At 36.0% G+C, this 26,025-nt stretch overlaps 1 protein-coding gene across 1 annotated transcript in view; it reads left to right on the top strand.

Annotated features, from left to right (window-relative positions):
• LOC127985552 (pyruvate carboxylase, mitochondrial) overlaps positions 1-26,025 on the top strand; it is a 126,341-nt gene that overhangs the window by 14,315 nt on the left and 86,001 nt on the right. Inside the window, exon 8 of the mRNA XM_052587604.1 lies at positions 11,589-11,707. Within this exon, the coding sequence (XP_052443564.1) occupies positions 11,589-11,707 (119 nt within the window). The remainder of the gene's footprint in view (positions 1-11,588; positions 11,708-26,025) is intronic.

The following is a 26,025-nucleotide window of genomic DNA, read 5'->3' as shown; positions in this document are numbered from 1 at the left end:
TGTCATAATATGATGCTCATATATAGTTGTCAGTCAGATTTAATAGGTGGGATTTATGGTAATTGAGAATGAGTGTGCACGAGCGTCCCATTTACGACTGATTGGAATTCATTAACACACACACACATTTCACTATCACATCTGACGGTTACAAAGTTTTTGTGAATCAGGAGAAGAGTTTTCGGGAAGTTCTCTTTACGCGCAAATCACTCAGATATTTACTCGTATATTTACGAATGTTTCATGAATGACGCCCATAAAAAGAGGTTAAAATGTGATATTTTGGAAATTCTTCTTAAAGTCATATTTCACCTGAAAATGGCTCATGTCGTTTCCAAACCCATGAGAAATTTCTTCATCTTCAGAACACACATTAATATATTTTTGATGAAATCCGAGAGCTTTCTGACCCTGCATTGAGAGCAACACAACTAGCATGTTTAAGGCCCAGAATGCTAGTAAGGACATTAAAATAGTTCATGTGATGAATGGCTGTAGAGACTGAATGGAAGAGAAGAAATCGTTGAATAAAGTCTACATTTTTGTTTTCTTTCCACACAAAAAGTATTTTTGTGGCTTTATGAAATTACAGTTGAACCACTGATGTCACATGAACTATTTTACTCCTTTTCTGGGCCTTGAACAAGTCAGTTGCATTGCTTGTCTACTCAGGGTCAGAAAGATCTCAGATTTCATCAAAAATACCTTAATTTGTGTTCTGAAGACGAACAAAGATCTTAAGGGCTTGAAGCAACATGATGGTGAGTAATTAATGACAGAATTTACATTTTTGGGTGAACTATCCTTTTAAGTAGGCCGGAATGAATAAGTACAGCATTTTTTTTATTGTTATTTTAAAGAAATTGCTTGATATCATGTTTAAAAACTGCAGAGATTGCAGATCAGAATCAAGGCAAACACTTAAAGCATTTTCTAGCAAAAAATCTGATCGCATTAGTGTTAACTGCACAGAACTGTTCTACAGAATGCTCGCAGGCTCTATGAACTCTGCTTTGACCTGAATCAATACTTAAATGAATTAACGTTAACTTAGTAAAGCTCAGTTACCTGGGAGCAAATGTTGGTGTCCTTACCGATCATCACTTGTTCGTCTGGGAACGAAGGCTGACATATGGCAGCATTCACCTGTCAGGATTTATTTAAAGATTTGGTAGATTTTGGTATTCTTGCAAAAATTCTGATTTATTCAATTTAAAGGAACCAATCAATGTACGAGCAAAGGCTTGTCTGATAATATACCAGATGGCATCAGATGCTCTCATTATATTGATCATTAACTTATTTTTTAAGGCAGATGTCAAAGCTTTTCTTTTATAACACAACTATAGCACACAACCAGAAAACGCAAGTCAAACTGACAGTTAGCTCAAAATCAAAAGAGAGTTTCTTGACAGGAGCTTTTTGCTGCGTCTGTGATCAAATGCCATTGAGGACACACGTATATGTGCGATTTGCGAAGTCATTTTGGATAAAAATGTCAAATGCATTAATGTAAATGGAAACCATGTGTCCTCTGTTGTGTTCTTCATCTTTAGTGCTCCAGTGGGTTTGTATTTGACGTCCTAAGTGACAGTCGAGGGCTGTATATGAAGAGAGAGCTTTATAGACTGACTATTGACATGTGCCTGTGCCGATGTTCTGACTTCATGAGCGAAAGAGTCTTTCTAAACTCAGAAAAAGAGTATATTGAAGCCTGCTTTTGAAGGGAAAAGATGAATTACTCCCAGACTGTCTAGAGACTGAATTGACTTCTCTGGTCTGTAGTAGAAGAATTGCTTGAAAATGCTACATCTTTTGTGTTTAATGCTTTTTTTTTATTTGTAATTTGAATCATATTAAAGGGGGAGTAAACCCTTTCTAACCATCATGTCGTTCCAAACTTTCTTCTGTGAAACTGTGTTGGTGTTAATGGGGTCCAATGTTGTTTTGGACCCTAAAGGTTTTTGAAATCTCATCTTTTTTGCGAGTCTTGCAGATGACCAAATTTTCATATTTGTATGAACCATTCCAAGGGAAGACAGAAAATGGAGTAAAGGGAGCAGGATTTCAGATTCAAACTCGCGATAGACATTTTAGCATCTAGGTTCAGTGTGAGCAAAATTCTCTAATTTTCCCAAGTGGACCCAGAACCCCTCTTATGTTAATTTGTTAACCCACTTTACACTCAAAATGGAGTTCATTTCATGGTTGGGAGCAGTTTTTGCAATTTCTGTTGACTTGTTTGTGCGAGCGTGTGTAATCATGTCCACGCACAGATACACCACGTCCCTCTATGTGCGCAATTGCACGCCTGCCTTGCAGAGTTTGTGTCAGTCTGATGAATCACAAACCTGACATTTCTTGAGTAGTATAAATAAAACTTCTGACTATTCATGAAAGACCTTACACTTGGCCAAGTAATGTCAAAGACGTTAAAATCTTTTAATACCTAGCCATTTTAGATCTAGAGTTCCTGAATAAACATGCATGATTACATTTGGAGAGGCTGGAATTATCCGCCACACTGAAAAGATTCATTGAGTGTGTTATCGGCGTAGAGTTCCTTTCGACGTCCACTTCTGAATTCAACAGACGCATGTACAGATAAAATACAGCGCTGGTCACCCGTCTTTCACCCCTTCTGGACTCTCTGCTGTCAGTTGTTACGCCTTCTGGAGAATATGAATGCATTAGCATTTATGTGTGTGAACGTGTGCGAGCAAGAGATATGAAATATTGTCTGTCTGTGTGTGTGTGTCTGTATAAGAAGTGAGAGAACTTGGTGAAGGAAGAGCGAGAGAAAGCTGAAGAGAGTGCGCGAGCTAAAAACTCTCCTCCATCTGTTCTATCATATGGACGAGGGAAATGGAGAAGATGGCCAGGCTTTCAGATTTCTCAGAGCAAGCATTAAAACCTCATTTGAGCTTTTGACATGTTCCCTTAGACGCTTGAAGCTCCCCTCAATCTCATTTCTTTCTGCTGAGTACAGCTTTTCTCTTAAGTGCAGTGGGATGTATTCCTTTGTTCTCTCACGCTCTGTCTTTAATGTCAGAGAAAATTCTCCCTGGCTCTCTTAATTGTTTAATACCATTTTTGGAAGCGTGGTAGAAGTTTCATGTAATTCTGTAAGAGCGAAATGGCCTTTCACCATCATGTTTAAGCATTAGGACCGGGTGTCACAGAAATTGAAATGTCACGTGTGATAATGTTTCCCGTTCTTCATATTGGGGCAAACATGACTTGAACTGACCTTTAGCAGATGTTAAAGAGTTTCCAGCAGTAGCTGTAAGAATAACTGGGCCGTTCCATGAGACAGGTGACTTTTTTTGGTTTCTTTCAGATATTTGGTATTGTTTTAACCATGTAGTGTTACAAATATAAGCAATTTCAATGAGCCAAATTTATACATTAATCCTGTTATAATAATTTGATGAATAATTGAAATGTATCAGATTTGATGGTAGCAGGGTTGATGGATTTGCCAGTTAATTATGTTTGGTTGTGAAATATGCTATGGTTGTGAATCTTATGAAACTATAGTGCAAATCATGGAGAATTTAACACTGAGGCCTACAAATGTATACTTTGGTAACAGAGTTGATGTGTAAGCTTGTGTCCTATTCACTGACAAAATTAAAAATAAGATGAAATCATAAAATGAGTGGACTTAAATCAGTGAAGGTTGCTGGCCTAAAGAATGGTGATGCCAATATCAGAATCTATTTATTTATTTTTGGGGTATAATTTGTTACTTTAAAAGGGAAGGAATATTGGCGGGGTTGATTTTAAGAAAACAACTTAATGATAAATGATACTTTATTTTGTTTGTATGTTTACTTTAAATATTAAAATGGAAATAAAAACCTTAAATTGTCAACTAAAATATTAATTATGTCTTTCGAAACGTAACAGGGTTGATCGTTTTGCCAGTTAAATATGCTTAAAGTTTTAAAAACGAGGTGTTTAAAAACGAATATTTAAAACTAATGTTTACAAATACAAACTTGGTAACAGAGCTAACATCTTATGATGCATCCTAATCATAAATATATATAAACATTAGTGGACTTTAATTAGTCCAGTTTACTTTCCTAAAGGAGGATGATGATGCCATTATAAATAAATTCATAAATAAATTTATGCATTTAGCAGACGCTTTTATCCAATGCGACTTAGGGGCCGTTCACATATTGCATCTTTTGTGCGGGCAAGTTCGTTATTTCCAATGTAGGCGCGCGGCATGCGCGCTCATAATGGAAGCGACGCGGTGCGACGCACCCGTTTTTTCCAGGCGCGTCCGCACCGCATCGAGTTAAAAACATCTCAACTTTTCAGAATGCCGCAAGCGCACCGCGGGTCATGTGACAAGAACTAACCAATCAGCTTCATCCTTTCCCGTGACAACGTTGAAAACTCAGCCAAGATGAAGGAACAACTGATCATAGCTGTATATGGATTGCCATTTTGAAATAAATTTAGTAGCAGAGCTACTTACAGTGATTTTTTTTGTGCTGCAAATCCATTTATCCTTTGCTGAAATTTCCGCGTCTTCATGGAGAGAGCACATCATGGTGCAGACACCTCAGGAGCGCTTCTGTCCGAGCGCTTTGGAAAGAAGGACAAAGCGGCGCACCTAGCGTTTTCCACGCGTTTTTAGGCGCGATATGTGAACGGCCCCTTACAGTGCATTCAGACTATCAATTTTTACATATCATGTGTCCCCGGGGAATCGAACCCCCAACCTTGCGCTTGATAGCGCAGTGCTCTACCAATTGAGCCACAGGAACATATGACTGTTTATTTATTTTCATTCATTTATTGTGCATAACCTAAGAACAGAACTTCAAGTCTTTATAATAATGCACTGTCAATTAAAATCGAAAAAAAAAAAAAAGATAATAAATGCATAATATTGTTTTTCTTGATTTCCCTTGTAATATACAATTAACCCTATCCCTAGCTTAAACAAATAGTTGCAAAACAAAATTATATTGATTTAATTTATATATAACATCTGTTTATAGGATGATTCGACTACATTCTACAGAGTTATGAGAGATCTCACCCACGTCCTAACTAATGAAAAGCAAGGATGTGGCGGTGTTCTCTCTGACCTTCAGAGCTATCGCCAATAAATGCTCTCTTTTTATTTACATTTTTTGGTTCTCCTGTGCAGGATTTCTGTCGTTTTGTTCCTTTCTGTTCTCCGAGGGCTTCCTCTTAATAGTTTTTTTATATGTTGTTGTTCAGTTCTCTGTGTTGACCCCATGATGGGCAGCCTTGTTAATTTGTCCTTTTTGTCGGATCCCTGTTAAACGGATAACCGAGTTGTCATGGAGGGAGGAATATGCGAGACGACTCTCTTCACCAATTACATTACGCACATTTCGGCAACCTTGTTCTTCTAGGGGGACTGTTTAGATTGTTGTGGTCGCTGTTACAGCTTTTTTATGTGCTGGTCAGACACCAGGATGAGGAGTTAAATGGTATTTACGTGACAGAAACATCTTTCCTGTTTTAACGTGTTTTCCTTTTTTTTATTTTTTTTTTTATGGCAGCTGTTGCCATGGAGACAGCTGCTCTACCCACAGTGCCTGAAGCTCAGGTTGGGGATCACAGCCTTGATGTGCTTTCAGACCCACACTCTACAGTACACTCACTGTTATAAAAACCCCATTTACATGGGTTCGAGGCAAGCTGAGTTTGATTGTGAACATAAAGCATCTTTGTCACTAATCATCAGTTAAAGATGAGGGTATTTACATAAGGCTGTTTAACTTCAGTGATTGCTCTTTGCTTGTCAGAATCTGTTTTCTCACTCTCACTACGGTCTCGATCTCTTTCATGCAAGGATGTAACCGAATCTACAAAAAAATGGTGTATAACGGAATAGTTCACACGAATATCTTTTACCCTTCCTCTCATATTTCACATTATTCAGAGTGTTAGTCAGAATTTCTGAGCTGCTGTTTTTGATGCAACAAAAATTGGAAGGTGAAAAAAGGAATTAATGACACAAAATTGCAAATTTGGTAAATTTTCATACCGACACCAATTTTTCATTTTTATGTAAAACACAAGAACAGACGATATTTTAAGCTGAATGGCAGAGTGTATGTTTGGAATACAAGGAAAATAGATTTGACACTATGATATGAAGTGATTTAGCTGAAGTGGTACATGTGACTCATACAAACCATATTCCGAGTCTTATGGAGTCATGTATCTTTGAATGCGTAAAAGACCGAAAAATTCATTATTTACTGACAGTGTTCCCCTTCACACCTCTTAAAAAAATAAGTTAATTATCTAAGTTTGATATTGTTGGTGTGAAATAGTAGTGATTTTTCTCATGTCATGTGACCAACAATGAATAAATGTAGAGAGTGTAATAGCTCCACTAGAGGAGACATTATTAGTAAACAATGAGAAATTTTTCAGACTGTTCCTCACAGAAAGCAATATCAATATCTTAATGACTTCAGAAGACTTCAATATAACCACACAAGTGGTAAGCACTGCTTTTATGAAGTTTTTTTCCTATTTAGAGCTTGGCAGTATAAAAACACAATACACTTTCTTTGTCTGAGAGAAGTTTTGCCTAAGATCTCTATTCTTTTTTTGTGATGGAAAATAATATGGAGCTACAATGACATTTGGGTTCAGTAACGTGATGTTTTTATATGTTAAGTATATATGTATAAAATAAAAGTGAAAAAATAAATGTTACCAGGAAAAAATGTTTTAGCAAATATACAGTGAAAATATTGTGAAATAATATAACCGTTTAAAATGTAAAAGTTTAAAGTTTATAAATTAAAAAATGAGTTTTCAGCAGTTATTATTTCAGTCTATAATTCTGTCAGATGGAGAAGCATTTACTACTGGTACAAAGAGCCATAGTTCACTGAGAAAACAATCAAATGTGAAAGATAACTTAGTCTAGTAATAGAGTGCTCTTTGCTTCATGTATGCGCTCAAAAAAAAAAAAAAAAAAAGCGCATATCAGAACAGCATGCAGATTAAATGTTTAACCTGCAAGGCTTTAAAACATGCAAATAATGTACTTATGTGATTGCGAATAAGTGCAGTGTCCCATGAGTGTAACTCTGCCGCTGAGTTAACATGTGATGTACTGTAAATGTATGTTGCGTTGTATAGTATATTGAGACCGAGGTGTCAGAACTGCAACTGTACTGCAACAAAGATCATGGAGACATTTTGGTCCCACTTTATATTAGGTGGCCTTAACTACTATGTACTTACGTGAAAAATAAGTACAATGTACTTATCGTGTTCATATTGTATTGCAAAACACCTTTGCTGCTATTGAGGTGGGATAGGGGTAAGGTTAGGTAGAGGGTTGGAGGTATGGGTAAGTTTAAGGGTGGGTTAAGGTGTAAAGTATGGGTCAACAGTGTAATTATAAATGTAATTACAGAAATTAAATACAGATGTAATTGCATGTAGTTTTTTTATAAATATAAGTACAATGTAAAAACATGTATGTACACGATAAGTACATTGTACTAAATTATTAATTAAAATGTAAGTACATAGTAGTTAAGGCCACTTAATATAAAGTGGGTCCGACATTTTTAATCATTCATGGTCATAAATTATGATATTGCACACCTCTATTTGGAAGTAAGGATTAAGACTGTGCATTCACATGTATTAAAGGTAGATAAGGAAAATATAAAATTACTTTTTACTTTCTGGAAACACCTATATCTGTAAAAATGTCAGTTTTAGTTGATTATACCCTATACCCTGCTGAAAAAAAACACATAATAATTACTCATTTGAGTTTGAAATTAAAATATTTCCCCTGGAATCGTGGTGAAAGCTTTGCTCTTAAGCCCCCTTGTCTGTTTCTCTCTTCTTCTGTCAGTCATAATTCTATATATTGACTCTTAAATGAAAACCAACTCCACACCCCTCCCTCTTTGACCTCTTCTGTCTTTTGTCATAGACTTCCGGCACCGGCAGACCCTGTTTATGCTATGGATGTTGTGAAGTAATTAGAAATTGTATCAAACTGTGAAACTCATAATTACTCATCTCTCTCCCTCCTTCTTTCTCACCCTCTTTAGTCCTCTCAGTGGAATGCCATCTGTCCTCCTCTCTCTTGCTCTCCCTCCTTTCATCATCTTATTTTACCCAATTAATCTCCTGTCTGTACCTTTCTTCTGGTGGGCATTGTGCACCGTCTTGTTTAGTTTCATCTCCTTCATTGCGACGGTCTAATAGTTTTAATCTGCTCACTGTATTTCAGTGTGTGTGTGTGTGTGTGTGTGAGAGAGAGAAAGTGCTGAGAATGATTGATGTACTCAAGTCTAAGTGTAAAGTCTTCATGTCTTCTTGCGGTCTCGCAGGGCTTGCAAGATTTTCGAGCGGGTGTGAGTATGAATATCAGCCAGGAATTTGAAGGGTTGGTTGTTTGATCTTGGTGTGTGTTGGCAGCCAGTTATCAAGGATGCTTTACTTTCCGAACACTACACGTCTGTGTGTGTGAGCGAGGCAGTGTGTATCCAAACGTGTTGCATTAGGAAATTTGGCAGCTGCGACAGGGCTAAGGACGAATTGGATTGCACTTCTGCGAAATTTGGGGACGGGATTATAGAGCCCCTATTGGGCTTTATGTGGTGTGTGTGTCAAGACATGGCCTAGTAAGAGGCAACCTGCTGTCTTGCTGCCTTTCCAGTAATCCATCCTTACCACAAGGAACCATCATTTCCACAAAAATATATCATAGGTGACTATTATTGCTGCATAAAAATGTGGTAACATGGTATTAGCCACAGTTTAAAAAATATAAATAATAAACAATAAAAAACAGCAACTCAGACATTTTTACATGATATTCTATAATTGTTTATTTTGATTTTTTTGTAGTTGCATTTTTAGCATTTGGTGTCCCATTAAAGAGACATCCAGTTTTCCTTGGAGAGAGAATTTTTGGATAAGCTATTATCTAACAGAAATCAGTGTGGAAGTAGTTCGTTGTAAATATATATATGTGTGTGTGTGTGTGTGTGTATGTGTATATATATATATATATATATATATATATATATATATATATATATATATATATATATATATATATACTGTATCTTTTAAATGCATCTGTCAAGCTCAATTATTAAGTTATTTTGATGACAAACACATTTATTTAACACAAACTATACTTTTTTCCATTTAAAGTTTATTGCTTTTAATAAAATCATGCAGGTCTTTCAAACTGTGTTCAGTCATATGATTCAGGTAATAAGGATGCAACAGTCACCCTAATAAAACAAATAACAAACTAAATGGCATGTATAATGTTAAGTTTGACCTTCTGAGGTAGACAAATATAGACGTTATATCCAACTTTATTCACATACATTTACGTACATACTCCTGTAAAGCAATATATACTACAGAGTATAGCAAATATCAACTGTTTTTGAATTTTTTTGCTCTTTATATAAAGTTGGATATATATACAATACAAGCATATCCAACTTTGACAAATCTCATTCTCAACTGCTTCATAGCTTGTATCTTCACAAAATATAAACTTTAAGTGGAAACTAATATAAAATGTAAGCCTAAATGTTTTTTATATGGATATAAGAGGGGTTTAAGTCCGATTATGCACACAATTTTTGAATATCATCTAGTACCTGTGGTGGTTTGGAAGAAAGTTTGATTACCTCTGTAAATATTTTATTGGGGCACACTTATCTAATTCAGCCATTCCAGGGGATATTTCACCCAAAAAGGAAAATTCTATCAATAATTACTAACCCTCATGTAGGGGATAGAGTTCGATACTTTATAGGCACTAACCAAATTGCCTCAATACCATTGAGTCTCGTTGTTCGGTACCAAATTTAAAGATACCCAAGGGGTAAATCTCATCAGTGTCAGTGAGCCAATAAGCCCGCAGCACTAGCTGGTGTGTTTAACTAGAGGCATGGTGCAGATCGATCAATGTTTGCAGTCTGCTCTCCATAGCTCTCGTCTAATACACTGAACGCTCTGCACAGTCAGTCCTCGTCAAGTCGACACAAACCTACTAGTTTACACTGGTTACACTCTGAGATGTGTCACACATGTGATGCTGTCATGTGAATGCATCCCAGCCCCTTTAGATGTAACGCTACATTCACACTGGTGTGTTTTTGTTTTAATATGAAAACGATCCTCATCATATACTGGCATTTTTACTTTCTCCGAAAAACGACAAGCGAAATACCAGAAGTCAGTCATTTCCAATGGAGCGTGCAGGAGCTGCGTGGAGTTCTGGTCATATGCAGATGTCCTTTCATACATACTACATGACCGAAAGCATGTTATGTGTCCATTCATGCAAACTATGGAATCATACTAAATAAGACAATAAATACAAATTATATTCTGCTTTTACTCAAAACTCACTTTAAAGCACTATTTAATGTTTGTAATTCCCATTGCCGTTTAATGTGTGTTTTGTCTATGTAATGTTGCTGAAATCAAATGTGTTATTACCTCTGAGTCAGAGCAGTGATCATAGAAGAGAGAAAACAGGCAGACAGCGCTGGAAGCTGCTAATGCTCATCAGTAAACCAGTGGAAAAAATAAATAGAAATCATGATTCTGACGTCTGAGCAATGTGTTTTAATGCCAACAGGCACTAGTAAATGTAAATGTAGCCTAACAGATGTGTTAACTGAAGACTATTTGAGCTTTATTTAAATGTATTGTGTTGGTTAATTTTTTTTCCTTTGTGCATTGGCTCAGGAGGTGAGTCTTTGAGTTTGTATAAACCTCAACAAGCTGAAAAAATTCAAGCAAAGTTTTTTTAGATAATGTAATCTTGTTCAAATTGATTTCATAAAATTGGTATTGAAAAAAAAGTTTCGTTCAGGAACCGGTATCAAAGTCAAGGTATTGTTGTTGTTTTTTTTTTTTACAATACCCAGCCCTATCGTCATGTCATTCCAAACTCGTAAGAACTCAATCGTTAAAAATAGTCCATGCGACATCAGTGGTTCAACCGTAATTTTATAAAGCTATAAGAATACTTTTTGTGCGCAAAAGAAAATAAAATTATACATTTTATTAAACTATTTCTGCTCTTTTGTTTCTGTCTTCGATGTGCATTCACGAAAGTACTACGACGCACAAGCTGGTATTCTGACGTAGAACTCAGGTGGGCTGCACCTTGTTTAAAAGCAGAGGAAAACACACAAATGCTGTCGTGAATGCATATGCACATGAAAGAGAAGAAATTGTTGAAAAAAGTTATTTTTTGTTTTCTTTGAGCACAAAAAGTATTCTCGTAGCTTCATGAAATTAAGATTAAACCAATGATGTCAAATGGACTATTTTAGTGATGACATTACTACCTTTTTGGGATTTGAATGTGTCAGTTGCATTGCTGTCTATCCAGGGTCAGAAAGCTCTCGGATTTCATCCAAAATATCTTAATTTGTGTTTTAAAGCTGAACAAACTTCTTATGGGTTTGGAAGGATGCAAGGATGCAAATTGTGCCTGTGAACATTTGAAAAGTTTGTAATTATCATAACTCAGTCGGTTCTATCTCTTTCCTCAGGTCGGTTATGAGAACGCAGGCACAGTGGAGTTCCTGGTGGATAAACACGGTAAACATTACTTCATCGAGGTCAACTCCCGTCTGCAGGTGGAGCACACGGTTACTGAGGAGATCACAGAGTGAGTGTCTCTCGGTCTCTGAACGAATCTGAAAAAGAATGGTTTGAAAATTACAAATCATTCAGTAATGTTGCTATATATATATATATATATATATATATATGATTTTAAGTAAAATCATTTTAATTCATCATTCATCTTTCAAATTTTTTTTGCCCGTGTTCTAGACATATCTGAACCTCATATATATATATATATATATATATAAATAAATTATTTTTTTTACACAAAGACAAGTGTTAACAAAATGCATAATGGTTCCGTTTTTGACCACCTGACTGTCTGACATTTAGATTCTGAGAAGGTATGCTTTTTTTCGCAAACTAATGACTCCGCTAAATATTCCTTGACATTTATCAAGACATTTTGTGTGGCCAAAAGCAATTAAACTTGCATAAATGTGGGGCGATGTACAGCAGCCCCATAACTCTAATTAACACTCAAAATTTGTATTGTACTACAGCTGTTAAAATGTCCGTGTTGGGAAAAAAAAACATGATAATAAGTGCAAAGATATCATCATGTTAGACCCTTTGAAACCTGTGAGATTCTCAGTGGGCTTGTATCTGAAATGCATCCTTCCTCATTTTAGTAAGAAGCTCACATAGAAGAGCGCTTTGTATAGGAGGAAAGTGGTTTGTTGTTATCTTTTTCATCCCAGAGGCAAAAGACACAGAAGGGAGAGGTTAAATGTGCTAGATTAAATATATAGGTGGGGAAAGGTGATTCTTCTAACACATGATGTCAGCACATTTTTTTAAAAATATGGACTCGATTAATATTGGGCTGAAAGGAAAAAAAAGAAAATCTAATTTAAAAGCTCAAAGGATTAATTAATGTGTCAAAATTGTACGTTTGTACACGTGCACTCTTGGATGAATACGTGTGATTCTAACCTCTCTGGACAATTTTCCATCTTTGCTGCTGGTTCTGACTTAGTGACTTCGTGGAGCGTGACTGCCTGTGCAGACGTACCAGGGCTCCATTCATTATAAATGTCCATCTTGTCGCATGAAATTGAAGCTGTCAGCTTGCAATTGGCATCGCGTGGCAACCCAGCTCCGAGCGAGAGGCCTTGGAAGCGCATATGACTGTAATGAACTTGATTTCCAGCTCTCTAGCCAGCAGTGGGGCTTGTATGCCAAGGCCTTCACCAGCAGCCACCTTCTGTTCCTCATACTGAGTCACTCTACACCCCACCTGCTCCGCTAACTCACTGCCTTTTATGCTGCTCCGGGATAAAGTCTTCACACTTACGCTTCAGATATTAAACTTGACCAGTCTGATCACAACATGTGCATCATGTTGGGTCCAATGCCTGTCCTTCTCACTCTTTTCAGCATGTATATTTATGTTGTAGAAATGATTACTATTTTCATAATCCAAAATTAAGAAGTCAGCATCAGAAAAATCTGGACCATTTGAAATATTTTGACTTTAGAAAGGTTTGGTCACTTTATTTTAAGGTCCAGTTAACTATTAACAATGACTTTTGACTCTGTAAACTCCTGATTACTGTTTATTAATAGTTATTAGGGATGTATAATATGGTCATACAGAACATGTACTTTATAATAAGTACTAATAAACAGCAATATTAGTAATAGTCAAGCTAATAAGATAGTACTTAATAGCAAAAATGTGTCGCCATAATGAGGGCTACAGAAAGTTTATACTGGATAGATTATTTTTGAGATAAAAAATATACACAGACAGTTTGTCTATTAAAAAAAAAAAGTGGGAAACAAATATAAAGTATAATACAAATAAATTAATCAGTGCTGACAGAAACCCATAAAACAGCAAAAGAGGTTATATAAAGTTATTTTCTTTACATTTTTAAAATATTTTTTTTATTCTCATCAGGACAGCAATATTGTGAAACGTTATTACAATATAAAATAAATATTTAATTACTGGGATGGCAAAGCTGAATTTCCAAAGGCCATTACTCCAGTCTTCAGTGTCACAAGATCCTTCATAAATCTTTTTAATATGTTGATTTGTGCTCAAGAAATATTTCTTATTGTGAAATTTGAAAACCGTTGTGCTGCTTAATATTTTTGTTGAAACAGAATACTTGATTTGGATACTTTGATTTACTAGGATTTAGATTCTTTGATAAATAGACATTTTTAAAGATCAGCATTTATTTGAAAACATCTCTTTTAGAATTTTCTAAATGTCATTAGTGCCGCTTTTGATCAATTTGTCTTTGCTGAATAAAAGCATTTTTTGAAGAAATAGTTACTGACCCCAAACTTTTAAACAATAGTTTATATTTATAATATACATTTTTGCAATATTTTTGCTAATAATACACCGCTCTCTTGCATACCATTAAGTTTACTGAAATTTGCACTTTAGCTTGTATTTTGCTTTTGAAGCAGTCAGATGGGTTTATTAAAGCATGCAAATGACATGAGTGCTTTTTCAGTTGGTTTTCTGTGTGTGTGTGTGTGTGTGTAGAAAGACGAAAGGGCGGCAAAAATAGGTTCTCTTTTGTGACTAGCCATTTCAGACTCCAGTAAAAAGAGCCTTATTCCTCCTGACCCTTCCTGCCAATTACTTTCTCTTTAATCTCTGGTGTGTGTATTGTTGATCCTGAGACAATCATATTCAGCTGTATATTTGTATGCAGCTGGTCTTTCGTCTGTCCCCCAGTCTCATTCTCTGTGTCGGTGATATGACCTTCATTTGGGCACAGTAATTAAGATCAATTACCCTCTGCCACTCTGTCGCTCCATGCCACTGGCAAGGTAATAAAATATGCCAGCTGCCCATAATTACCCATCATGTTTTCATAATTTGATATCTCCTCCATCTTTGTGTCATTCCTTTGGGTCAGAAAGTCTTAGGACCATAATAAGACAGCTGACCACAGTGATAGTTGGTGGAAAAACACAGCTGGTTCGTTCTAATCTGTTCCTGTCAGTTCTGGTTTATTGTTTCACGATCATTCACTTGGACAATTTACAGTCCGTCTAGTTTCTAATGAATATTCGTTAAAAAAAGGCAAGATTCAACCTAATTGGCTCTTTTCAATAGCAGCTTTGCTAAACTGGCATAAAGGCAGCAGACAAGAAAAAATAAGTTATTCTCATTTCACACCAGAAGAAAATCTGATTCTGGTATCAACATCTATTACAGTATAATGAAATCTCTTATAGTATAATATATTGGGGTCGAATGAGAACGGTACATTAGCTCATAAATTTAAGTCATATGCAGGCTTATGTTGCTGTAAGTCATAGCCTACATATTCTGTTTTAAAGATTTTAGGCAAGTGATGGGCTCTATTATGTTGTGCAATAAATATGACAACAGAGTAAATTAATATCATAAATTAATATCCAAAAATGCAATGACTAATCGTTAGCTTGTATAATCTTTGCATAGCTGCAGTTCTACAGTATATTCTGAAACTAAATAAATAGCCATTCAGTTGTGCATTAAATCTTTTACAGTGTATTTCAGAAGTTTGAGTTTTTTTATTCATTAATGATATTTGCTTGATTTATTTTATTAATTTAGATTTATATTATCTAATTTTATATATCTAATTTTACATTACATTATATAATTAACACATAAATTTTTTTTTAAACTTAAATATGCAGATGAAGGTCATTTGGCAATATAATATAAAATAAAATAATATACTATGGTAATATTAAATTGTTATATTACATTATATTAAACAACATGCATATAATATGGGTGTATCTGCAACTACGGGCACTTTTGACTCTCCAAAAAATTGGAAAAATCAGCTGCTGTGAATTTCAACTTTAACCATCAGAGTCTGTAATGCATGTAGAAAGTAGGGCTGTGTACTGTAAAAATTGTTTAACCAGAGCACAGTGGGATCTGCATTTGCAATAATCAATCCTTGTAACATTCAACGTTATTGAACCACTTTTTGTGCAGTATGAGTAAAGGGGGGAAAATAAAAGTGCTTGCAGGATGCTTTAGTTAAATGTATAATATAAAATGTATTTTATAAAAAGACCATATATATTTTTAGACTCCGCTTTAAAGGTTCACAGTTTAAAGGGTTAGTTCACGCAAATTTATATAATTAATAACTTACCCTCATGTTGTTTCAAAACCATAAGACCTCTTTGGAACACAGTTTAAGATATTTTAGATTTAGTCCGAGAGCTCTCAGTCCCTCCATTGAAGCTGTGTGAACAGTATACTGTCCATGTCCAGAAAGGTAAGAAAAACATCATCAAAGTAGTCCATGTGACTACTATATACAGTATATGTGATCATCGGATTGGTTGAATTCTACAGAATTTCTGCAGGATTGCTTTATTTGAAAAAGTTGTAATAGTTTTAGTTAACTATTCAAACACTGGTGCAAATAAATAAATAGCTGATATGATACATTTTATTACATTAAATTAATTTTCTACAATTAAATTAACATTTGAGTTAAATTACATTTTTAATTAAATTAAAATGAGCCTGACCCTTTGACCAGAACAAGCTTCTGCGTGGACCAGACTTGATGCTGATGCTCAAAATTCCAGCTACGCAAGACTACTCTCCCCATTTCTCCTTGATTATGCAGAAGCCAGCAAGTGCATGGCGAAGAGTTGATTGAGTGCTTCAATTCTTCACTCACTGCCTCCTTCCACGCCTCACAGCTGTGCAGTTATGCCTTGACTTTTCACGCTTATTCTGCATTCATGTTTGTTTTCTGTGTGTGTGAGAGAGTGCATGTCCTTTGTGTTGGTGTGTGTGTGTGGGTGCACTGTCTCTAGGTGACCCTGGTAATGGGTTTCTAATTACTTTGGGTTGTTGCTAAATTGCAGCTGCTCATTTGTATTGGTCCATTTTTGCAGGGAAGAGATTGGACAAGGGCATTAGGGGGCTTGGAAAGACGGAGTGATGAAAGTGCAGGAGAGAGAGAGGAAATAGACACTGAGAGAGAGAAGCAAGATGAATGAGGCAGATGAACCTTTCTCACCTAACGGGACCAGCTGAGACATTAGTGCATTGTTGTAGTGTGTTTTCTGCAAGCGTATTGATTTACTTTTTAATGGACGGCCAACTAATGGTATAGATCATTACGGGACGTGCGAAATGCCAAAAGTTTTAAGGGTGAAAGTTAGCTGGAGAGAAGACTTGGTAATTAAAGGTCAAATATGAATTTAAGGGGAATGGTGTAGGAGGAAAGAATCTGATGTATGTGAGGTTTTTATTTTCTTTTTTTTACTAAATGTGGACTACCCACACGAACCCATTGCTCTCTCTCCATGGCTGATTTCAGTCCTTTGTGGGTTTGTTCTTATGACCTTTTGCTTGTGTAGTTTTGCATCAGATAATGGAGTGCTGTTTACTGTCAATGCGATTTTACTTGTTTGGATTTGTTGTGGTATTGATGTGTAAAGCTTCTGTCCTTTCTGATTTGGCTCTGAATGGAGCAGATAAAAAAACGAGCGTTCTTAGGAGGCCCTTGAGAGCCCTCTATGTGATGACAGAGACTTGATCCGTGCCAGAATCCCTCTCCAGGAGTTTTTGTGTGTTTTTCCTTAGCAGCAGGTAACAATAGGCTGATCGGCTCAAGCACTTTGTCAACAGTGGTGTGTAATGATGCTGTTTAAACAGGCTGGTTGGACCCGACACCTGCACACACTTCTGACCAGAGATAAGACTGAGGGACAGTGTTCCCGTTAATCTGTACAGGGGCTCAACTGTGCTCCTCTGATGTTATTTCTACGCAGACTGGAAGAAATATTAAACACTGAAATCAGACCCAAACGTTTGTGTGAAAAGATGAGATTTATTGAATTTGAGTGGTCGCTCGATTGTCCTTTCTTCATTCTATGTAATTCTGTTATCCTTTCTAGCTGTTGTTATATCATTTTGTCCTCCTTTTCAAGCTGTCACTCTCTGTTGTTCTGTCATACTTTCTAACTGTCGCTTTTCTGTCCTTTCTTGCTGTTGCTTTGTTGTACTGTCATCCTTTATAGCTGTTGCTCTGTCGTTCTGTCTTCCTTTCTAGCTGTCGCTCTGTCATTCTGTCATCCTTTCTAGCTGTCGCTCAGTTGCTCTTGTCATTCTGTCTTTCTTTCTAGCTGTCGCTCTGTCATTCTGTCTTTCTTTCTAGCTGTTGCTCTGTCATTCTGTCTTTCTTTCTAGCTGTTGCTCTGTCATTCTGTCTTGCTTTCTAGCTGATGCTCTGTCATTCTGTCATCCTTTCTAGCTGTCGCTCAGTTGCTCTTGTCATTCTGTCTTTCTTTCTAGCTGTCGCTCTGTCATTCTGTCTTTCTTTCTAGCTGTTGCTCTGTCATTCTGTCTTTCTTTCTAGCTGTTGCTCTGTCATTCTGTCTTGCTTTCTAGCTGTCGCTCTGTCATTCTGTCATCCTTTCTAGCTGTCGCTCAGTTGCTCTTGTCATTCTGTCTTTCTTTCTAGCTGTCGCTCTGTCATTCTGTCTTTCTTTCTAGCTGTTGCTCTGTCATTCTGTCTTGCTTTCTAGCTGTCGCGCTGTCATTCTGTCATCCTTTCTAGCTGTCGCTCAGTTGCTCTTGTCATTTTGTCTTTCTTTCTAGCTGTCGCTCTGTCATTCTGTCTTTCTTTCTAGCTGTCGCTCTGTCATTCTGTCTTTCTTTCTAGCTGTCGCTCTGTCATTCTGTCTTTCTTTCTAGCTGTCGCTCTGTCATTCTGTCATCCTTTCTAGCTGTCGCTCAGTTGCTCTTGTCATTTTGTCTTTCTTTCTAGCTGTCGCTCTGTCATTCTGTCTTTCTTTCTAGCTGTCGCTCTGTCATTCTGTCTTTCCTTTTAGCTGTCGCGCTGTCATTCTGTCATTCTGTCATCCTTTCTAGCTGTCGCTCAGTTGCTCTTGTCATTCTGTCTTTCTTTCTAGCTGTCGCTCTGTCATTCTGTCATCCTTTCTAGCTGTCGCTCAGTTGCTCTTGTCATTTTGTCTTTCTTTCTAGCTGTCGCTCTGTCATTCTGTCTTTCTTTCTAGCTGTCGCTCTGTCATTCTGTCATCCTTTCTAGCTGTCGCTCAGTTGCTCTGTCATTCTGTATTTCTTTCTAGCTGCCGCTCTGTCATTCTGTCATCCTTTCTAGCTGTCGCTCTGTCATTCTGTATTTCTTTCTAGCTGATGCTCTGTTATTCTGTTATCCTTTCTAGCTGTCGCTCTGTCATTCTGTCTTTCTTTCTAGCTGTCGCTCTGTCATTCTGTCTTTCTTTCTAGCTGTCGCTCTGTCATTCTGTCTTTCTTTCTAGCTGTCACTCTGTCATTCTGTATTTCTTTCTAGCTGATGCTCTGTTATTCTGTTATCCTTTCTAGCTGTCACTGTGTTGCTCTGTTATTCTGTCATCCTTTCTAGCTGTCGCTCTGTTGCTGTCAATCTGTCATCCTTTTTAGCTGTCGCTGTCATTCTCTCATCCCTTCTAGCTATTAATGTCATTCTGTCATCCTTTCTATCTGTCGCTCTGTTATTCTTTCATCCTTTGTAGTTGTCACTCTGTTATTCTGTCAACCTTTCTAGCTGTTGCTCTATCGCTTTGTTGCTCTTTAATTCTGTCATCCTTTCTAGCTGTTTTTCTATCGCTCTGTTGCTCTTTAATTCCGTATTCCTTTCTAGCTGTTTCTGTGATGTTCTGTCGTCTAGCTATTGTTTGATCTATCTGTTGTGCTTTCCAGCTGTCGATTTGTGTATGTAGGTGTCAGAGATGGGAACTCGAGTTAGTCACACTCAAGTCATATTTTTATAGACTTCACACTTGACCTCAAACTCGACCTTAAATTACTCCAGACTTGATTAGAGGAAGAGGAGTTGTGAATTTTTTAAAAGCAACTCTACTCTTTTATCCTTAAATACTTATATAACTGATATTCAAAAGGCGGACTGCATCTTCACCCTGGCATCTATCCTGTCCACAAACCGTAACAGCAGCACCAAGTGAGCAGCACGTCAAAACAGTGGAGCAGATCACATAACAAGCGCTCAGGGTCGTTTATGGCAAATATCTTTCAGCCCTATATACTCAAGTATTTTTATCTAAAGCCAAATGCGCTTCATGCAAGACTTTTTAGCTCCATGCACATTCTATCTCTTTCTGTGCGCCAGTGCCAAGTTTAAAATCTGTGATGTTGCAGTTATTTTAACAACAACAGAAACAATGTGATCAGCAAAATTATAATTATTTTAACTAAAACAGCAGAAAACAATCAGTGTTGCAAATAGTTATTTTCTTACTATCTATTTATCCATCTATAACATATGATTCTGACTGTTCAAACCATATGTGACAAGACATTTCTGATCTACATTTAGCATTATTAATATATAGGCTAAGAACATTTCAAAAGAATAATGTAATTATAATTGGGAAAATTGTTGTTAGATGCTAGGATAGAACTAAAACTTTGAAACTGCTAGTTATCTTTCTTTTCTGCTCAATATGAAAATGTTTTGATTATTGTAGATAATGTATTTAAGTAAAATATAAAAAATAGTATAGATTTCAGGAGCAAAACCCTGAACAGAAACAGTATTTTTTTCCACCACATGGCCTCGTATGTATCTTTTTTTGTCCTTTGCTTGAAAGAAAATATAGACGCAGCACCTCTTGGAACTTTAATTGAATGGATGTAATATCCATGTCACTTATTTCCTTATGTGTCATGGTAGATTGGACACTTTGATTATAGAAAAGCATATTAAACATGGTAATGGATTACAACAAAGCCTATAAATAACAGGCTGGATGTACATTAACCTTAACACTTCTTTTTTAACAAAGCAGATCATAGATGATATATGTTCTCTATAGCCTATAAATCAGCTTCATAAATTGGAAGATTTCAATATATGAGGATTATGAATGGGATTTTTTAGGGAGCCAATAAATGATTTGGGACTCGATTCAGACTGTGACCAAAGACTTGGGACTTGACTTATACTCCAAGTTAAAGATTTAGAGTCTCTGGTAGGTATTAATGTGCATGTACAATCTCTAGATAAGATTGTTTTAATTTTAATACTATATTGATATTAATTAATAGTCATTATTATTAAAATGTTAAAGGGGGGGTGAAATGCTATTTCATGCATACTGAGTTTTTTACACTGTTAAAGAGTTGGATTCCCATGCTAAACATGGACAAAGTTTCAAAAATTAAGTTGTACGTTTGAAGGAGTATTTTTGTTCCTAAAAAACCTCTTCCGGTTTGTCACAAGTTTTGGAAAGTTTTTTTCGAGTATGGCTCTGTGTGACGTTAGATTGAGCGGAATTTCCTTATATGGGTCCTGAGGGCACTTCTGCCGGAAGAGCGCGCGCTCCCTTATAGCAGAGCAATGAGAAGCTGAGCACAGCCTGATCAGAGCGAGAGCGTCGCGAAAAGTCACAAAAGAAGTGTGTTTTTGGTTGCCAGGGCAAGACAACCCTGCACAGATTACCAAACGAGAAACAGCATTAAGGGACCAGTGGATGGAGTTTATTTTTACAGAGCATCAACGGAGTTGTGCAAGTGTTTTTGTTTGTTCCCTGCATTTCGGATTGCACATCGTTTATTTCTTAAGGATAATGCAGTCCCAACGAAAAAGGGTCACGATCGTGTGTTGGAACCACATGCGGTGAGTAAAACTGTTTCAAATATCTCTGTGTTGTTAACTTAGCTATCAGCGCATAAGCACATCAAGTAAACCACATGCGATGTTGTCATCAAACTGCACTTTCCACATGTACACCTTAAAAAAAAGAAAAAAAAAAAGACGACATAAAGTGGAACTTAGTCATTTTCCAAAACCGCTAAGCAAATATATAAAGTTTCAGTACATACCACATAGAGACGCCTTTGCTGATGCTGCTCTTGTTAAATTTCAGCCTCTGGATCTGTCACAGCTTCCAGACGCTCTCAACGCAAAAGCCTACTGGCGCTTGTGATTCTTTAGCTCCGCCCACACGTCACGCCTCTAGGCGCTCGTGTTTTTCCGGGAAAAATCGGTACAGACTATCTTTCTCTTATAAATATAATAAAAATAAAGACTTTTTGGAGTTATGAAGGATGCAGTTCTACTCTATAGGTACTCAAGATTAACAGGATATTGAGTGAAAACGAGCATTTCACCCCCCCTTTAATTTATATATTAAAATGTTAACTACTAAAATTAATTGACATCTATATATATCCCTTAAGTGATTTGTTCCATTTTTTTTGTCCTTAAACTTTTATAAAATTGTATTAGGGAGTAGAAAATTAGAAAATATCAGTAATTAAATCGGTATATGACATTAAAATTAAAATGATCAGTATATGACATGAAAAAAGGTTTCTGCTATTGTTAATATTGTAAATAATAATATTGACAAAAATATATTATTAATATGTTGTAGAATTATCATTTTTTTAAATATTCAAATATATATATATATATATATATATATATATATATATATATATATATATATATATATATATATATATATATATATATATATATATATAAATTTGAATATTTAAAAAAAATGATATTCCCTCATCAATATCTATTCTAAATTTTGTTGACTATGTTTAACCCCTTTGCGTGCAAACATCGCTGACGGCCCCAGTTTATTATTGTTTCACTTTCACAGCACATTAAACATCACTGTCTTACTTCATCTGGACAAACTGTGCATCAATGGAAAGTTTAAAGACTCAAGCTTCGATATTTGACCAATATTTTGATAAAACATTGTTGCAGTGACAGATATTTAGTGATTTATGTCAGGAGTGCAAAATAATAAATCCGTATTATGCCACATTTTGAATAGAAATTCACAACTCACTCATATTCAGTCACGTCAAGAGCGGTTTATTTGTGTTCACATAGACTCACTGAACAGCGTCAATAAGGATTTACAGACCAAAGATGCATATCTGCGGAGATATATGGATATATTTACTGATGTTTACTTCATATTTCTTCAGACAGAATCGTCATTTCTATTCATTTTCCACGGATTTACGCGATCAGATGATAAACAGCCTCTCCCAGCGATCTGTGTGTGCGTGCAGTAGTCACAGCTCGTGCGGTGTGTGACTCAGACTCTGATTGGGCCTTGCAAGTGTCAATCTTACAGTGTTATGGAGTTAGAAATGTGTCTTTATTACATGCGAGAAAATAAAAGATCTGAGAGAAAAAAAAAAAGTTTGAGAGAAAAAGTTATCACACTGATAGCAAAAAAACATTTCATGAGAGAAAAAAGAATATTTGAGAGAAAAAGTTTTCATGCCAATAGCAAAAAATAATAATATTTGAGACTAAAAAAAGTTTTGAGAGAAAGTATTTTCTCATAGAACATAAAAAATATACATTTGAAATTTTAAAAATTATTTCTGAGAAAAAAAATCTCTCTCAAAATACTTTGAAAAAAACTCTCAAATATATATTTTTTGCTATCAGTGTGAAAATATTTTCTCAAAAAAAAAAAGTGTTTCTCTCGAAACGCTTTTCTTTGCTCTTGATGCAATTTCTTGCTCTCGTGTCAGGATTTTGCTTTCACTGTGAGAATTGTGTCATGGGCGGGGCCACGTTCCTATTGGCCAGTCGGGTGAGCATCGTCTTGTCTTGGGAGTCGAACTGATTCATAACACCATTGTTCGGTTCACCTGCATAGATGCCGCCTCTGCCTTATGGCTAGTTAAGTTGAGCACAGACACTCCAATGTTTGGCTAAGATGATGACACACAGCTGGCTGAGCAAGTTCAGTATCACTGAAGATTAAACATTAAAAAATAGCACTAATTTTCATGAATGAATGTGTATTATATTATGTGCTTGCTAATTGCTAGTAAAGCTAACCAGCCATCATGCTAGGTAAACTTGCAAACTCACCTGGTTTATACTATGTTTAAATCAAATGCCAAATTAATGTTTTGATTTAGATAGTTTCACGCCTTATTTAGTGAGTAGTGAGCAGTGATTGATATACCGTTTGAAAGTGTCCCACCTAGTTTTGTTTAAAATAGTCTTTGTATGGTTGTTGCACATGTTTAGCTACACTGCATGTATAGCTCGCAAACTCAGCTACACGGGGCTTATTCTAAATATTTTTTACCATCTAGCTGAGGTCTAGAGCTGACAAGGTAAATTGCAGGTCTAGGACTAACTCTTACATTAGCAACCCACAAATATGTTTGTGCCTGTACTGTCATGGTAATTATTTTTTCTTTTAAATCTTTCAAACGGTATGTCAATCACTGTCTAACGTTAGCTAGTAGTAGGGTTGCCACCTTCCATGCATACTAACGTTAGTTGAAAGTTGTGCGGGAGGTTGTAAGAACAAGCAGTTACTCTTCAGGTGCTTTGAGGCTAGCAAGTGCAAAGGTAGAAACTAGCTCACTACTCACTAAATAAGGCGTGAAACTATCTAAATCAAAACATTAATTTGGCATTTGATTTAAACATAGTATAAACCAGGTGAGTTTGCAAGTTTACCTAGCATGATGGCTGGTTAGCTTTACTAGCGATTAGCAAGCAAATAATATAATACACGTTCATTCATGAATATGAGTGCTATTTTTTAATGTTTAATCTTCAGTGATACTGAACTTGCTCAGCCAGCTGTGTGTCATCATCTTACCCAAACATTGGAGTGTCATATGTCCGTGCTCAACTTAACTATCCATAAGGCAGAGGCGGCATCTATGCAGGTGAACCGAACAGTGGTGTAATGATTCAGTTCGACTCCCAAGACAAGACGATGCTCACCCGACTGGCCAATAGGAACGTGGCCCCGCCCATGACACAATTCTCACAGTGAAAGCAAAATCCTGACACGAGAGCAAGAAATTGCATCAAGAGCAAAGAAAAGCGTTTCGAGAGAAACACTTTTTTTTTTTAGAGAAAATATTTTCACACTGATAGCAAAACATATATATTTGAGAGTTTTTTTCAAAGTATTTTGAGAGAGATTTTTTTTCTCAGAAATAATTGTAAAAATTTCAAATGTATATTTTTTTATGTTGTATGAGAAAATACTTTCTCTCAAAACTTTTTTTAGTCTCAAATATTATTATTTTTTGCTATTGGCATTAATACTTTTTCTCTCAAATATTTATTTTTCTCTCATGAAATGTTTTTTTGCTATCAGTGTGATAACTTTTTCTCTCAAACTTTTTTTTTTCTCTCAGATCTTTTATTTTCTCGCATGTAATAAAGAACCAAAACTCACTCCATACAGTGTCATATATGGACACCGCCACATCGTGTCACATGCTTCCTGCACACTTCCTGGTAGTTATCTTGCCAAAACAACACTGAAACACCTCTGTACACACAAAATATCCGAATAATAAACCCGCGATTACGATAGTAAAGCTTGGTATGAGAATTTCTTGAGATCTGGGGCGTTTTTATAAAAAAAATCGAAAATGTACATCGGAAATGCTAACTTGTGCAGCGATGAAAAAGGCAACAAATAACATATTTTTACAACAGTAAACGACCAAATTCCACCCCTGATCGCTAAAGGAAGTTATTATAAACACTCGATCGGGGTTTAAAGTGAGTTTTGAGTAAAAGTGTACTAATAATTTCATAAATTGTCAGATGTAGCTTGATGCTAACGTTAGCACCAATGCTACTAATAGCAGGTGCTTTTCTTCTTCATAATGCATTTTTGTCTCAATAATTCACGTAAGGTCGTAAGAAAATGTTTTGTTGTATTTTTATAGTAAGACTTTTGATAAATAAGGGCTAAATGCAGAGAGACTGAAGTGAGATCGCTGCTTTGTTGCTTTGTAAAGCCTGAAAAACCACAATCAAGGCTAATAAAGGTGGAATAAAAACAAAAGAATAATGATAAAAGAATAATGCGGATAATGTGTCATACTTGGCGGAGGTGTGAAAGAACCGTTTGGTGAGAACAATACAATCATGATTCGGGCAGTTTTCAACAGTGAAACATACACAAAGAGCACAGGAAAGTTTACATGTGAGATCTTACAGAGATGACAAGGGCCATAAATCAATCTGATTAGCCTTCTCTAAAAACACACATGACATGGCCTTAGAAAATATTTCATAAAATTCACAGTTTTACAGATTCGATTATGAAATTTTTTATGAAGTCTTGGAAGACTTGTGGCCTTAGCTACACTGTGTTTTCAAACTCATTTCCTACATCAACATTTTTTTAAATACATTTAAAACATATGTTTTTAATATTTTTATTTTTGTTTTTATGTTTGAGCTTATATATCTCTATTATCATAACAGTCTGAGTGATTCTGATTCCTGAACAGTAAACTTTAAAGTGTCAGCTTTGTGAACATATGTTGAATATGTATCTAGTCAGAAAGAA

This window comes from Carassius gibelio, chromosome B21, assembly GCF_023724105.1.
Source record: "Carassius gibelio isolate Cgi1373 ecotype wild population from Czech Republic chromosome B21, carGib1.2-hapl.c, whole genome shotgun sequence".
Taxonomy (NCBI): domain Eukaryota; kingdom Metazoa; phylum Chordata; class Actinopteri; order Cypriniformes; family Cyprinidae; genus Carassius; species Carassius gibelio.
The sequence above is the reverse complement of the archived record's forward strand: the minus strand, read 5'-3'. Positions and strand labels throughout refer to the sequence as shown.